A 16,276-nucleotide genomic window follows, 5' to 3' on the forward strand; every position below is an offset into this window, starting at 1 on the left:
TAAAATTACATATACACCCCTAAATTCATCAACATCATTACACAAACTAACCTATTTTTTGAATGTGTAGGTAGTTCACTAGTTACTAAATAGTTTATGTAAATAGATCATAAATTAAAAAGAGAATGTAATCATCCCTTCGATTATTAATGAAGAAGTTGACCCGATTTGGTAAGAAAACAGGGGAAGAAAAGTTCACATGCAAAAGTTGTCACTATTAATTGTACATGTAGTGAAAAATAATTTTACTCTGTCAGAAAAATGAACTTTTCAACTTTTAATTGTTATAATTATTTTATAAAAATTATCATTAGTAAGAATTTGCCAGAAAAAAGTTGTGCATAATTTATCATTAAAAATACTTAACAATACATTGTATAATGACGACCTAATGACATGATATGCGATACAAGGAAACATGTTCCTGATGATCGTGCGACACATTAACAACAACAAAGCACGCGAGCTAAAGACTAAAAGCAAACAACAACTGCAAATCGAAACCCGTTATTGTTCAATCATGGAGGACAAGGAACACAAAACAACATGATCCATAGCAACGAACTAACTGAGCTGTGGATATATATCTATATAATCAGATGACCATTGGATCCACAAAGAGAGCAACAATTTCTGGTGCTAAATATTTTTGAGGATTTGTATACCCATCTCGACCGTTCTTGTAAGTGACTTCTGCTACGCGTGCATGGTTCAGAAGCTCCTCCATCATATTATTAGATGTTGTGGAAGTTTTAGTTGACCATTCCGTATTTAAGTCCTTCCACGCATCCTCAAATAGTTCGTTGAACTTGTCCACAGTTTGTTTTTTTGATACACCATATTGCTTCGCATAACAATCCACTGCAGTCAGCATTGTTCCGCCCTTTCCCTCACGCTTTTTGTCCGAATGAAAAAAACATAAAAAAACCAAGACATGACTGTATACATAATCATTGGCAACATATAAATGAAATGACAATCTTGGGACACAAAAGTTGTCGATTATTGTTACTAGTAATCAATGTTTTTGTTGTCACTCTAAAACCTATCATTGATGATTAATATCACCATCTTTTTCATATGTGTCTTAGTCAAAATTATACTTGCAGTCCCATATATAAAATAGGGTTCATCAACACTTCTAGTCCTATGCTCTTTGGGATTGTCAAAATAGTTAAAAAATTGAAAAAACTTGACACATTTAATTATACGCTTTTACTACAAGAAAATGCCTCAATAGAAATGAAAAAAATAACAACGAATCACTTCAAATTTGTTTTAAATATGTAAATTAGCAAAGAAAATTTCACATGCTAATTAGCTCAATGCTGATTTTAGTAACAAATTCTTTTGTAGTTATTGAGCTATTTTTTTTGTAGTGTTTATAGGGTCTTTAAAAATGGTTATAAAATGAAAAAACTCGGCACAATATAACATGTCCAAATTTCCATAAAAAAAAGATGGAAAGGACATTTGCAATGTGTGTGTTCGTTAACTTGGCTTCTTGCACAACTAATGGACAAGTATATTGTACATGTTCTTGCTGTTTATTTTTTTATGAAAACTTGGACAAGGAACTAAATGTGTTGAGTTTTCCGAACTTTGGGACCATTTTGAATATCCCATAATATATAGGACTAAATGTGTTGAGTTTTTCTAACTTTTTTACCATATTAAAAGTTCCATAAAGTAAAAGAATAAAAATGTTGAACTCGTATTCTATGGAAGAAAAAGTGTAATTTCATCTAATTTTTATGATATCAAGACTGTAATAATTATTGTTGTTATGAAATGAAAAATTCTTGTCAAACAAATTTTGTAGTGTATATATCATTAAATGGAGTTAGAGGATCTTACTTCATCACTGCCCACGTCATCTGCGTATCGACAAACCCTGGTGGAAGCTATAAGACCTTTAGGTTCAGTCATCAGCCAATCAATGGTTTCTTTGGAGGCAAATTTTATTCCTGGGATAATCGCCAAGAGTATGGCATAGATGCAGCTCGTGACCACTGTATTGACAATGTACTCTTCATATGTAGGCATCTGTCCTCCCATGAACCATTGCATATGTTGGTTGTAGGCCTTAGCGACTTGTTTCAGCTTCAAATGAACAACATTTTTAATTGATATCGAAAGTTAATTAGAATTAATTAAAAAAGAGTGGAGAAGAAAAATTAATATGTGCTCAATAAGATTAATGATGATGGATTAATAGTAAGAGTTTGTCCTTACTGTTTCTTTGGCATAAGGCACTGCAAACAATTTATCTTGTTTGGTTGCTTCAACTTCGTAGTCCTCGTATAGATTTAGAATAAATCTATAAATAATTTTCATGTAATCTGGGAGTCGATCGATTTCATTGATATCCCACCTGCAAAAATCAGGTTATTTTTTTAATAAAATTAGTATCCACGAGATGAAATTATTAATGTTAACTATTTTTATTGTCGATCACGAATCAGTAAATTATTAATTCTATAAATAAATGCATTATACCTTTCCAAGATCTCAGTGAATAGGTCAGCTTCTTCAAGTGTGGCATAATTATCATATGTATCGTCCATTACTGTAAGCATTGGCAATATTTTTCCAATTGTTGTTCTTACATAAGAGTATTGAGGTTCAAAATGGAATGCCATACCCCAAAAATAGCTTTCCACGAGTCTGTCTCTCACATACGGTAGTTTTAATATCAAATCGAGTTCTTTCCACCACCTTTACAATGTAAAATAAAATACAAATTACGAAATATGATCATTTATCTAATCACTGTTGAATAATACAAGGATGTAATAATAAGTGCATTACGTACCTGGAAAGGTCATGGAGTTCTTTCTTGTACAAATTTTGCAAATAATTGAAATCCAACTTGGCTAATTTTAGAAGTATTTTATTTTTCGATTTGTCCATCTCATAAAAGGAAATGTAATGACGGGCTTCAACTCTTGGAACGCCTCTATGAAGCGGCTGCTCTAGAGCTCTCTTCACTTGGCATTGAAGTACAGGCTCTAATTGTTGCACCATATGTTTTAGTTGATGGGTTGTAAAGGCCACCGCGTCTTCTAATACATCCTCGCCATGAATCCTCACGTTGGCCGCTTCATATAAGCTTAGCAGGCCCTTGGCATCACTACTGAGGGTTTCTTCAAATTTATTGCCTTCGCCCTTAAACTTGTTGAAAACGTCTATTTGATGATCAATTACATAATAACATGAGGATTGTATTAAGTCATTTTCATCTCTCTGTCAATTAAGATGATCGAAATGAATAAAAGCTAGCTTGCTAAAAGAGATCTTCTCACATTGTGTCGCAGATGTGCATTTATAAGTTCAATGTTCGTAACTCCTTGTATATATGCAGCGTGTATAAGTTTTCTTGTAAATAAAATAAATAACGTTATTTTTGTAAACATAGTCTGTACATGTTAAATGGAATAAAAGATGCGACATAAAAAGTTTCTTTAAAACATGGTACAATGTACGCCTTTTTACTGAATATATATACGTGTATAACGATAAAATGTGTCACAAAAGATTGATCAGATAAAATTAGTCACGTATTGCAATTGAAGAGAGAACTATAGACGAAGAACGTACCACAAGAAACAGAATAGCGATGTTGTCTAAGTAGACGAAATTGAAGTGCAGTAGTGAACAGATCATAGTGATGTTGGTCCTTATCTTCAAACTGAGATTGGAAAATTTCTCGAAGTTGATTCTCAATCTGTTGCCCAAAGTGATATCCCACTCCCAAACGCTCAATTGTGTCGATTAATACCAGTTTGTCAGCTTTACTTCCTTCAGCCAGCAGCATGTTCCTTGCTTCTTCCTTCAATTCTTTAATTGCTTCAGCATGCTTTTCTTGTACCTGTGAAGCCATTCATCACTTATCAACACATGAGATACATAAACTATCATAAAAAATTATCTAACTACACTTCGGAAGTTGGCTGTAAAAATATCTATTGCGTTTTATCATCTGCAAAAACTTTTCAAATAGAAACTCAATGTTACCCATATTGTTCAGGAAACGATATATATGTTGTGTATAGCCCACAAATGCACATGTACGGCATCTCAAAACGACGATGCAAAACAACGTTAAACCAGAAAGGGAGCTGGAGGAAACCTTATTGTCCAAAGAAAATGAAGTGAAGGTATCGCCCCATATGCTCGGGGAGTAACTGGTGATGGGTGGACGGACATCCTTGGGGAGACTGGGAAGTGTGTGATCAATAACGTCGGTAGCTGCAGCCATTTTTGTGGCTAATAAACCAGACACTATCTCTCAATCTCTAATGTAATGATCTCTATTTGTATATTTCTTGACATGTGTACACATGAATGACTAGTTCACTTATTTATAGACGCATACTCTGGCATAGCAGATTCCGAGTTCTTTTCCTGTGATCAAGTTTAGAATAAAACTGCAAAAAAATATAATGATAAAAAAGATATCAAATAACAGTTTAAAATTGTTTCAAAAACTAAATATTGAGTGACAACAATTGTGATCTTTTCAATCAGAAAATTGTAATTTTACTTCTGTAATTTAGGGAGATTGATTATAATATTTTAGTCCTGCAATTTTAAAATTTTGATAATTTTAGTTTTTTTGACTAAAAATTTGCATGTGACTTGCACCAAGATTCAATTAAATTAAAATTTTAATCCTATAAATCCATTTGTGCAGGACCAAAAATGACAAACTCCTAAATTACAGGACTAAAATTACCAATGCCTTCCAAGTTATAGGTCTAATTGCAATTTAATTCGGTCATATGCAAGTTACATGCAATTTTTCGATCAAATTGACCAGAAAGAGGTCTAAAATTTAAAGTTACAAGACTAATTTGAGAAAATTGATTCGTATTGAAAAAAATATGCCACTCCTCAATAGTTACAGAACTATAATTACATTTTTTCATTTTGTCATTATATAATTATATACGAGTGATAATTATTGACACACCAGTATTCACATGTATATTAGAAAAAAATTTACTAGTTATGAACTAAAAGTAGTTGTAAATAACTATTTTTTCATCATGGTAAAAAATAACAAATGCAAAAACTCAGTTTACACACCATAAAAAATATTTTTGGTATGGCTAAAATGTTTTAGCCATACTCGACTAACAACCGTTACAAAGTCATAGTCAACTATTTCTTTTAGTGATAATGACAATTTAATACACAATACTTTATCCATAAATCTTTGCTAATTACATTTTTTGCAAAATAATAATCATTATTAAAACTTTAAAATTCATTATTATGAAATTATCATCAAATCTTTTCTTGTAGTGATAATTTTAATTGAATATTGCACATCTCACTACTATAATATACAAAGTGACAAGGAAATTAAGATTCATAAGATAAAGACGAAATTTAGTGTCGATTTGTGCCAAAAGTGTCGGCCCATACGATAAAGACGAAATTGATAAAAGAGAATGTTCATATTTCAATCAATAATGGCGTGCTTGGATAAATTTCGCAAGTCAAGAGACATTCAAAATTAGAGTCAATAACATTCAACCTCTGGAAGAAGTATTAGCATTGAAAGTTTGATGCAAATTAAATGAGGGATAATGAGTCAATAACATTCAACCCAGAGGGCTTGGTGATATTACCCGTAATTTTTATAGTATGAAAAATTAATTTTTTATTCCTGAAATTTGTTTATATATAGTCAATAAATTATTCTATTAGTTAAAATTTACTAACTTTGTTGATAATAGCAAAGAAGTTGAATGAAAATTCATAATTATCCATGATTGACTTATTACTCACTTATTGTAGGTCAAACAAATCTTTTCTTACCAAAATAACTTTAAAATGGTAAAGATATATCTTATCACATGTATTATCGTGCGAAGATAAATAATGGTAGTTTAGGTAAAAAAAAAATTATTTGACTTGCAATAAATCAGTAATTCAATCATCTTATTTGTAAATATCAACAAATTCAGTAAACCCAACAAAAAAAGATAGGATTTGTAACGGCTTTTTTGAAACGGCCATCTCACATGGCCTTTTTAACGACTTTGTAATGGAGTAGACTTGCTGACGTCATTGAGAGGATAATGAAAATGAATATTTTTAACGGCCAAAAATCGTTACAAAAACCATTATAAATTTTGTATGTGCCTAAAACCGTTATAATTTATAGGCCGTTACTATTTTACTACGACTTTTGTAACGATTATCTATTTTTGTAACGAATATTTTTGTCAAATAATCATCTGATCATCCCCTATACTTTTTAAAATGAAGCCATTTACCTCCCTTTGTGTGCTTGCAAATTTAGTATTTGAGGTCAAGCTCGAGCTCAAGTTGGCACCATTTGAGTTCAAAAAACTCAAGCCCAATACGGAAAACTATTGAGTAATCAGGAAAAAGACATTCTGATAGAAGATACCAAAAAATAGTCTAACTTTTGTGGCTTTCATATTTTATTATTATATAAAATTACAATATGAGGTATCAATAAATAATTGTAATAAATGATAAATTTTGAAAAAAACTTGATATAATATTGAAAAAGTAGTTGAATGTATAAAAAAATTTATAAAAATAAAAATATCATAAAATCGTTTGAAAATTGATTCCTTCAATTTTTAAAATGGTCCATTGAAAATAGGTCATTGCAAATAAGGTTTCTCAGGTTTTCCTGAAAATATGTTGTTATGACGTATTTTGATTTCATTTGCAAAAATTTTGCGAAGGAATTTATTGGTGCTTCTGGGCAACCTTGATAAAGGTTGTTCTGAAAATCCATCCTCAACAGGATGTTTCTTTTATAGTGTTTTGTAAGGTTTCAATGAATTTTAGTTGTCGTAATTTAGGCTATTTTGACCTTTTTGTCCTTTAACATTCTCAGTAGTATTTTGGTCGTATGTATTTTTTATCGTTGTTATTTTAGTCTTTTTTCTTGCCAGAGCTCTTCTGACTAGGAAATACATGTGTCTCTCACGTGGTATTTGAAAATATAGGCTTTCGTTCCTGTACGTTAGCCCATTTCCGCCATCATTTTTATTCTTTAATATTTCAGCATACCATTTTGGTCATACATCTTTTTAATTTTTGCGATTACAGTTCTTTTTTTATTGGAGTTCACTACTCTCGCCAGTGCAAATGAACTCTAGCTAACAAAAGGAATGAAATCACGAAAATTAAGGAAATATAGGGCCAAAATACTGTCATCGAAAGTTAAAGGACGAAAATGCTAAATAGCCTAAATTATGGATCCAAAATTACATTTAATCCATTTTATAATGTACATAAAATTCCCATCAAACTTTAGATTGATGAAAGGAACAAAAAAGAATGAAAGAGAAAATTTTAATAGAAAAAAGAAAGCACAAGTAGAATATTTTATAATAAGACACATTACACATTGAATACAACGAAACATTTTGTTGATGAATCGTACAATACCTTAACCACGATATAGCTTGCTAGCTAGAGACGCGATACAAATAACAACCGAAAATTCAAACCCATTATTGTTGATTCCCGGAGGACGCAGAACACAAACAACCTAATCCTTAGCAACGAACTAAATGATGAGTTGCAGATACATATATCCATTTAATCAAATGACAATGGGATCCATAAAAACAATAGCAATTTCTCTTGCTAAATTTCGAGGATCTGGATACGCATCTCGCCCGTTCTTGTAATGGACCTCGCCTGCACGTGCATAGTTAAGAAGTTGCTCCATCATGTCCTTAGATACTGTGGAAATTTCAGTTGACCACTCTGTATTGAAATCCTTCCACGAATTCTCAAATAGTTCCTTGAACTTGTCCACAGTTTCTTCTTTTGATACACCATATTGCTTCCTATAGCAATCCACTGCCGTCGGTATATTTCCACGTCGCCCGTTCTTTGTCAAAAAAAAAACCAAAAAATTGATTATATCATAGGCAATATAGTCATTGGTAACATAAAAATGAAATGGCACTACACCCAAAGTTATCAAGTTATTACCCGTAATTAATATTTTGTCTATCACTCTGTACGTATATAATCTTTTATACGCAATTCTTGTGGTACAAACCAAAAGTTCTTGTAATTCATTAATTTTTTTAGTGTATAATATGGATTTAGAGCTACTTACTTCGTCACTGCCGATATCATCTGCATGTCGACAAGTCCTGGTGGATGCTATAAGAGCTTTATTAGGTTTACTTATCAGCCAATCAATGGATTCTTTGGAGGCAGATTTTAATCCTGGGATACCCACAGTGAGGAAGACATAGATGCAGCTCGTGACGACAGTATTAACAATATACTCTTCGTATGTAGGCATCTGTCCTCCCAAGAACCACTGCGTATGTCTGTTGTAGGCCTTAGCAATTTGTTTCACCTTCATACTAACAACATGTTTAATTACATCGTAAGGTAATAAAAAGCAATTAAGAAAGAGAGGACAAGACAAATAAATATACGCTCAATAAGATAAATTAGGATGGATCGGTAACAGTTTGTCCATACTGCTTCTATGGCGTAAGGCACTGCAAATAATTTTCCTTGTTTGGCTGCTTCAACTTCGTAGTCCTCGTATAGATTTATAATAAACTTATATATAATTTTCATATAATCTGGAAGTCGATCAAGTTCATTGATATCCCACCTGCAAGAATCACATTAATTTTTACTCAAATTCATCTTTAATTACAAGATGAAAGTATTACTATTAGTATTATTTTTTCAATCAAGTACAAGTAAATGATTCTAATGATTATATTAAATAAGTATATATATTATACTTTTCCAAGATCTCGGTGAAAAGGTCAGCTTCTTCAACTGTAGCATAGTTATCATATGTATCATCCATTATTGTAAGCATCGCCACACTTTTAGTAATTGCTATTCGGGCATAAGAGTGTTGAGGCTGGAAATGGAAAGTCGTGCCCCAGAAAAAGCCCTCCACCAGTCTGTCTCTCGCATAAGGTAGTTTTGACACCAAATCTAGCTCGTTCCACCACCTTTAAAATGTAAAAAGAAAAGACAAGTCAATATATTGATTTACCCTAGCTATTACCGTTCAATAATACATGGATGTAATAATAAGTGTATTGCGCACCTGGAAAGATCATGGAGTTCTTTCTTATATATATTTTGCAAATAATTGAAATCCAGCTTGGCTAGTTTTAGAAGTATTTCATTCTTCGATTGGTTCCTCTCATAAAAGGAAATGTAATGGCGGGCTTCCAATCTTGGAATGCCTCTATAAACCGGTTGCTCTAGAGCTCTCTTCACTTGGCATTGAAGTTGGGGCTCTAATTCTTGCACCATACGATTTAGGTGATGGGTTGTGAAGGCGACTGCATCTTCTAATATGTCTTCGCCATGAATCCTCACGTTGGACGCTTCGTACAAACTTAACAGGCCCTTAGCATCACTAGTGAGGGTTTCTTCAAATTTGCCGCCGTAGTCCTTAAACTTGTTGAAAACATCTGGTTGACGATCAAATACGTCACATTAAAATCGTATAAGTTGTTTCATTTCTCATAAAATTAGTATGGCCTAAATGAACAAAAGCCTGCTAGAAAAAGCCCTTGTCACGATGTGTCACTTCATAACTGCATTTCAAAACTTGATGTACTTAGCCGCTTTAAAGTTTCTTTCGAGCATGGTATTAATGTGTTAACCCCTATGTTAACTTCAAATCGATGCATCAGATAATATCATTATATATATAATATATTGTGTGCGTATAATAATAAGACGAGTAAAAAAAGATTGATTCGATATAAATAACCACATATACATTGCAAATGAAGTGAGAAAAGGAACGTACCGCAAGAGACAGAATAGCGATGTTGCCTTAGCAGACGAAATTGAAGCGCAGTAGCGAACAAGTCATAGTTGTCTTGGTCCTTATCTTGAGACTGGAAAAAGAAGATTTCTCGAAGTTGATCTTCAATCTCTTGCTCAAAATGATATCCCACTCCTAAACGCTCAAGTGTGTCAATTAATATTAGTTTCTCAATTGTTGTACTTCCTTTCGTCATCAGCATGCTTCTTGCTTGTTGCTTTAGTTCTTGAATTGCTTCAGCATACTTTTTTTGTACCTACAAAAAAGCCAATCATCGTTTACCAACACATGGGATGCATAAAGTTTCATAAAAAAATTATCTAATTCAAGAAAATCATGCTATAAAATCGACATGTTAAATGCATGGATCGATTGCATTTAATTTTACCCTGTACAATAGACCCCCTAAACAAATAGAACACAAACCTTATCGTCCAAAGAAAACGAAGTGAAGGCATCACCCCACATGATATATCAACGGAGCAGATTTGTAACATTATTTTATTTTATCTGAAACCAAAAATTGGTTGTCATAAGTTATCTAAAATATAATAATTATATCATACATTTAATTTGTATGTAACGTTCATTTTTTTATATTAAATTATTTCTTGTATGTTAATTAATTCTTTTGATCAATTAGTCCTACTAATCCGCTCCGTTGATAAATCAAAATGGTGTTTTTCCTTAATTATGATACTATATAAATTAATATATTTATTTTTTGAACTCAAGTTTAAGTTTTTTTCTGTAATTTTTCTTCACAAATGAAGATGGTTATTATTTAATTATATGTATGAATAAAACTTATTTTTATTTTAATAATATTTCTTTCTATATCTTCTTCTAATTGTAAGTTTCTACAATTTTTTTAATATTAATGTATTATAATTTCTAAAGAAAATTTAATTTATTTTAAAAAAATTCAAATAAATTTTGCAAAATTTAAAAATCTTGTCAAATATAATTTCAATTATAATTAGATTAAATTTGTGCATACCACGAGTCACACGCTAACTAGTGTATATATATATAGTACAACAAATATATATATATATGTTAGGATCAATATTTTCAAAATCATATAATGTAATAATAAATAGGGAATATAATTTAAAGATGTTAAATGAATTTAAAACTATTAACACTGTCTGATGTTTACCTACCAATTAAGAAAACTATTAATATTGTCACATTAATATCTACGTACCAATTAAAATATTTTTTACAATTAGGGAATATAATTTAAAGAGGCTAAATGAATTTAAAACTATTAACGTTGTCTAATGTTTACCTACCAATTAAGAAAAAACTATTAATATTGTCACATTAATATCTACCTACCAATTAAATATTTTTTACAATTAAAAATTTGGGGGTGCAATATGGGTGGAAATTCATTTCCAACCCAACCACCACCTAATTGTGGGTAGCATTGAGTTTAATATTTTTTAATATGAGTCCAATAAATTATGGATCCTAAATGAAATTTTTATGTTAATTATTTATAGGGATGCCAAATAGATGGGTTGGGTCGGTTTTGGGTTGTGTCCAAATGAGTTGGGTTTAAAATGGACTGGATCCCAAATAAAATTAAATATACAGTTGAGTCCGATTAGTATAAATCATTTTATTATTTTGAATTTAAAGATTTTAAAATTTCACACAAAGAAAAAACAGAACAATATTTAAAATTATTGAAAAAGGTCATTACTACTTGTAATGTAATACAACTAGTTGCAACATTTGTCCTCTATATTTGTGTGGCAATTATATATGTTCGGGCAGAAGTTTTCCTCCGGCAGTTTAATCCACAAACTGACAGAGGTTGCAATAAGCAACATAACATAATCAGATGATTATGGGATCCACAAAGAGAGCAACAACTTGAGGTGCCATATATTTTTCAGGATTTGTTATCCCATCTTGGCAATTCTCGTAAGTCACTTCTGATATGCGAGCATAGTTTAGAAGCTGCTCAGCCACAATATCCCTGCCTAGTATGGAAGTTTCAGTTATCCATTCTGTATTCAAATCTTTCCACGCATCTTCAACTAGTTCCACAAACTTATCCAGAGCCTCTTCTTTTGATACGCCATATTGTTTCGTATAGCAACGGACTGCTATTGGCAAATTTCCTCCCTTGCTTTCACGCTTGTGTACCAAGATGTTAAATTACAAAGTGCATATATACAAAATGTTAGTATACAAATTAGATGATCAGTAGTTCTTCAGTTCTTACTTCATAACTTCCCAAGTCGTTCAAATATCGGCCAATCTTAGCAGCAGCTGCAACAATCTTAGGTTCACCCATTAGCCAATCGATGGTCTCTTTCGAGGCAGATTTCGCGGCCATGGTGGAAGAGAGAACCACATAGACGCAACTTGTGACCATCATGTTAGCAACGTACTCTTCAAATGTAGGTATCTGTACTTGTCCCATAGCCCACTTCAGCACCTTGTCGTAAGCCTTACAAAGTTGTTTCATCTTCACATTGTAAAGGAAATTTAATTACATCAAAGAAGTTAGTGGATATTAATGAGAAACAACGGACCAGATATAAGTTCAAATGTAAAATTATCAATAAAAGCAAGGATAAGACAATATAACGAGTGAGAGGTACTGAGACTAGATCAGAGTTTGGGTCTTACTGTTTCTTTGGCATAACAAACTGCATATGATTTTCCTTGCTTTGATGCTTCGACTTCGTAGTCGTCATATATACTTAGAAGAAACTTGTAGACAATTTTCATGTAATCTGGTAGTTGATAGAGTTTAGAATAACACTACAAAAAAATAGGGAATTTTTTTTTTTTTTGGTACATTAACTTTATTCGCGATTAATTTTAGTATACTAACTTTCTTTGTTTTCACATTTTGACCAATAATTTATAAAAATGGGCCAATTAAGTACGGTGGCGAACGGAAATTGGATTTTTTTGTCGAAAATAACAGTGCCGTAATTTGGGGATTTTTAGTCCCACGTGGCACTATAGTATTACATGGTACTTGAGGTGGCATTTTTTGGAGGGAAAAACTAATTACCAACTAATAAAAAGAAAAAAATAACATTTCTTCCCCATTTTGCTTCCATCTCATCCCATTTTCAAAACATGTCTACCATCTCAAGACCGATTTTGTGCTACTGTGAAAAGAGATCTATGGTGAGGACTTCATGAACTAATGAGAACCCAAATAGAAGATTCCATTCTTATGAAGATTACAAGGTTATTCTCTCAATTTTCTCCTTGAAATTTCTATTTTTTTGTTTGGTCGATTTTTCTGCATTTTTGTATTGGTTTTTCTTGATTTTTTGCTTTTTTCCCCCATTTTTCTCAGTTAAATATTTCTCACTTTCTGCAATTTTTTGCCCATTTTTTTCAGTTAAATGTTCTCATTTTTCTACAAACTTTGCCCATTTTTCTCAATTAAATATTCTCATTTTTCTAGGAATTAGAATAACACAAAAGCAATAATTTTGGAAATAATGAAACAAATAGAATCTTACACTTCTTGTTCTCCTATGCAACATAGGTTTTATTTATAGTCAGGTCAAAAAGTACGGTAATTAGGGATGAAAACTAACCGTAATCGGGGGAGGATCGCCATTGAGGGATGGGTCTCTCATCACCACCATTTTAGCAGCAAAAAGTTTTAGGTTTGATGTTCTTCACACAATAACATGGTAAAATCGTAAAACAGGGGAGAGAAATTAGGGCTGAACAATTTAGGGGAGTTTTGCTTCTGCTTGTTCATTTGGCTGAGAAGTGTCACGTGCAAAACACGTGACTTACATTTTTACCAGCTGTACACGTCATTGTCTACGTGGAAATACACGTGGCTATACTGGCCATTTTTTCACCATGGCCTTTCGAAGTCAGCAATTTTCGGTGGAAATATTCAAATTAGCCGGAAAATGACAATAAATCCTAATTCGTACTTAATTGACCCATTTCTGCAAATTATTGGTCAAAATGTGATAATAACGAAAATTATTGTACTAAAATTAATCGCGGACAAAGTTAATGGACCAAAATAAAAATTTCCCAAAAAAATACCATGTTGATAAAAAAAGATATCAAATAACAGTTTTAAAAAGTGTTTCAAAAACTAAATATTGAGTGACAATAATTATGATCTTGTCAATGAGAAAATTATAATTTTAGTCCTGTAATTCAGGAAGATTGATCTTGTACGAGTGGAGCTTCATAATATTTTAGTCCTGTAACTTTAAAATTTTGACAATTTTAGTCCTTTTAGCTAAAATTTTGCATGTGACTTGCACAAGATTCAATTAAATTAAAAAATTTAATCCTATATATCAATTTGTGCAGGACAAAAATGACAAACTCCTAAATTGCAGGACTAAAACTGCCAATCCCTTCTAAATTATAGGCCTACTTGCAATTTAATTTGGTCATATGCAAGTTACATGCAATTCTTAGATCAATGACCGAAATAGGTCTAAAATGATCTAAAATTTAAAGTCACAAGACTAATTTGAGAAAAATTGATTTGTACTGGAAAAAAGATGCCACTCCTGAATAGTTACAGGACTAGAATTATATTTTTTCATCTTGTCATTATATAATTATATACTAGTGATAATTATTGACACACCAATACTCAAAAGTATATTAGAAAAAAATTTACTATTACCTACACTTTCATTAGCTATGAACTAAAAGTAGTGGTGAATAACTATTTTTCACCAATGCAAAAACTCAGTTTACCCACCATGAAAAATATTTTTGGTATGGCTAAAATGTTTTAGCCATACTCGGTTAACAACCACAAAGTCATAGTCAATAGTTTTTTAATACGACTATATATGTTCAACTATGACAAATTTATTATTGTTAAATGATATATTTTTTTTAGTGATACTGATTATTTAATACACAATACTTTATGGCAAAATATCACTTTTGGTCCCACTATATAGGGCCCTTCTCACTTGCAGTCCCACGCTTTACGTGTTCAACACATTTAGTCCCAAAATCCTAGTTTTTTAACAGAAATGGTCCTAATCCATCAACAACTAATGGAAACGGCACGTGATAGTCAACTAGCAGCTAGCGAAAAAAATAGAAGACCATGCTTGTATTTAGTTTTTGGAGTGAAAAAAAGGCGCCAAAAAAATATTATTTTGCTATTTATATATGTAAATAACCCACAAAAATCACACAATATTTTTATCTTTTTTTCATCACTTAATCAATAGGCTAAAAGATGTCACAAACCTCTCAAAATACTTATTGTGTGATGTTTTAAGGAACAAAATATTGCAAGGTATTGTAAGACTTTTGGGGGATGTTTTGGCACATTTTGGGTTTGTAAAGTAGTAGTATTTGACAGATTTTAAGCATGCAAAGTTGCACTTCACAGCACATTTCATTAATAATCAAAGTCAGTGGATTTCTGTATATTTTCTGTTTTTTGCAATTTAGTGCTTTTGTGCAATTTTAGTTTTTGTTTTTATTGCTTTCAACATTTATGCTTACACATTTAAAAACAACATAAACTATAATTACTTGCAAAAAAAGCATATCCATTAGTCCTTTTATACATAATTCATCATTACTAAAATGTCATCTAGTAATACATAAGATCATCCTTTTACACATAATTCACCATTACAATAGCTTCAATATTTGAAGTATTTTGAGATGTTTGTGACATCTTTTGGCCTATTGTTCTCAAGATTAAGTGATAAAAATGTTGTGTGGTGTTTGTGGGTTATTTACGTATATAAATAGCAAAAAAATATTATTTTGGCGCATTTTTTTCCCTCCAAAAACTGAACACAAGCCTGGTCTTTTTTTTTTCGCCAACTGCCAGTTGACTAACGGCACGTGACAACTCACATGCCATTTTCATTAGTTGTTAACGAAACAGGACTATTTCTGTTAAAAAAATAGGGTCGCGGGACTAAAGGTGTTGAACACGTAAAGCTTGGGACTGCAAGTAAGAAGGACCCGATCTATTGGGACCAAAAGTGATATTTTGACCCAGTTACCAAGTCACGTGCCGTTTCCGTTAGTTGTTAATAGAATAGGACCATTTCTGTTAAAAAACTAGAATTTTTTTGGGACTAAATGTGTTAAACACGTAAAGCGTGGGACTGCAAGTGAGAATGACCCTATTTAGTGGGATCAAAAGTGATATTTTGCCATACTTTATCTATAATTTTTGCTAATTACATTTTTTTGCAAAATAATAATAATTATTAAAACATTAAAATTCATTATTATAAATTATCATCAAATCTTTTCTTGTAGTGATAATTTTAATTGAATATTGCACATCTCACTACTATAATATACAAAGTGACAAGGAAATTAAGATTCATAAGATAAAGACGAAATTTAGTGTCGATTTGCGCCAAAAGTGTCGGCCCATATGATAAAGACGAAATTGGTAAAAGAAAATGTTCATAT

General features: G+C 31.7%; 2 protein-coding genes and 2 pseudogenes across 3 annotated transcripts; all 4 read right to left on the bottom strand.

Moving 5' to 3' along the window:
• Window positions 1-393: 393 nt before the first annotated feature.
• Window positions 394-4,314, bottom strand: LOC148787928 (gamma-cadinene synthase-like). The gene is made up of 7 exons (XM_088881173.1): window positions 4,133-4,314; window positions 3,601-3,871; window positions 2,816-3,188; window positions 2,500-2,718; window positions 2,236-2,374; window positions 1,858-2,103; window positions 394-895 (listed from the first exon to the last, which is right to left on the bottom strand). Exons 1-7 carry the CDS (start codon window positions 4,259-4,261, stop codon window positions 596-598), a joined length of 1,677 nt encoding a protein of 558 aa, XP_088737299.1. The 5' UTR covers window positions 4,262-4,314; the 3' UTR covers window positions 394-595.
• Window positions 4,315-7,603: 3,289 nt separating this feature from the next.
• LOC148787929 (gamma-cadinene synthase pseudogene) lies at window positions 7,604-8,386 on the bottom strand (annotated as a pseudogene).
• A 358-nt stretch (window positions 8,387-8,744) lies between these two features.
• On the bottom strand, window positions 8,745-10,303 carry LOC148787930 (gamma-cadinene synthase-like). Its single transcript, XM_088881440.1, has 4 exons — window positions 10,262-10,303; window positions 9,818-10,091; window positions 9,101-9,473; window positions 8,745-9,002 (listed from the first exon to the last, which is right to left on the bottom strand). The coding sequence occupies exons 1-4, from the start codon at window positions 10,301-10,303 to the stop codon at window positions 8,756-8,758; spliced, it is 936 nt and encodes a 311-aa protein (XP_088737566.1). The 3' UTR covers window positions 8,745-8,755.
• Window positions 10,304-11,686: 1,383 nt separating this feature from the next.
• On the bottom strand, window positions 11,687-12,596 carry LOC148787931 (tau-cadinol synthase pseudogene; annotated as a pseudogene). The gene is made up of 3 exons (XR_016065869.1): window positions 12,488-12,596; window positions 12,078-12,323; window positions 11,687-11,989 (listed from the first exon to the last, which is right to left on the bottom strand). The product of XR_016065869.1 is annotated as a tau-cadinol synthase pseudogene (transcript).
• Window positions 12,597-16,276: the final 3,680 nt, after the last annotated feature.

The sequence above is a fragment of the Sesamum indicum genome, linkage group LG6 (assembly GCF_026168435.1).
Source record: "Sesamum indicum cultivar Baizhima isolate 11 linkage group LG6, ASM2616843v1, whole genome shotgun sequence".
Lineage (NCBI taxonomy): Eukaryota > Viridiplantae > Streptophyta > Magnoliopsida > Lamiales > Pedaliaceae > Sesamum > Sesamum indicum.

Bases quoted from the DNA above. Each gene is read 5' to 3' on its own strand.
- LOC148787928 (XM_088881173.1), bottom strand. From the start codon at position 4,261: ATGGCTGCAGCTACCGACGTTATTGATCACACACTTCCCAGTCTCCCC. The intron at 3,189-3,600 runs GTACGTTCTTCG...ATCATCAAATAG, and splicing joins TCGCTATTCTGTTTCTTGTG to ACGTTTTCAACAAGTTTAAG. The intron at 2,104-2,235 runs GTAAGGACAAAC...GTTCATTTGAAG, and splicing joins TGCCTTATGCCAAAGAAACA to CTGAAACAAGTCGCTAAGGC.
- LOC148787930 (XM_088881440.1), bottom strand. From the start codon at position 10,303: ATGTGGGGTGATGCCTTCACTTCGTTTTCTTTGGACGATAAG. The intron at 10,092-10,261 runs GTTTGTGTTCTA...GCTTTTTTGTAG, and splicing joins CGTTTTCTTTGGACGATAAG to GTACAAAAAAAGTATGCTGA. The intron at 9,003-9,100 runs GTGCGCAATACA...TACATTTTAAAG, and splicing joins GAACTCCATGATCTTTCCAG to GTGGTGGAACGAGCTAGATT.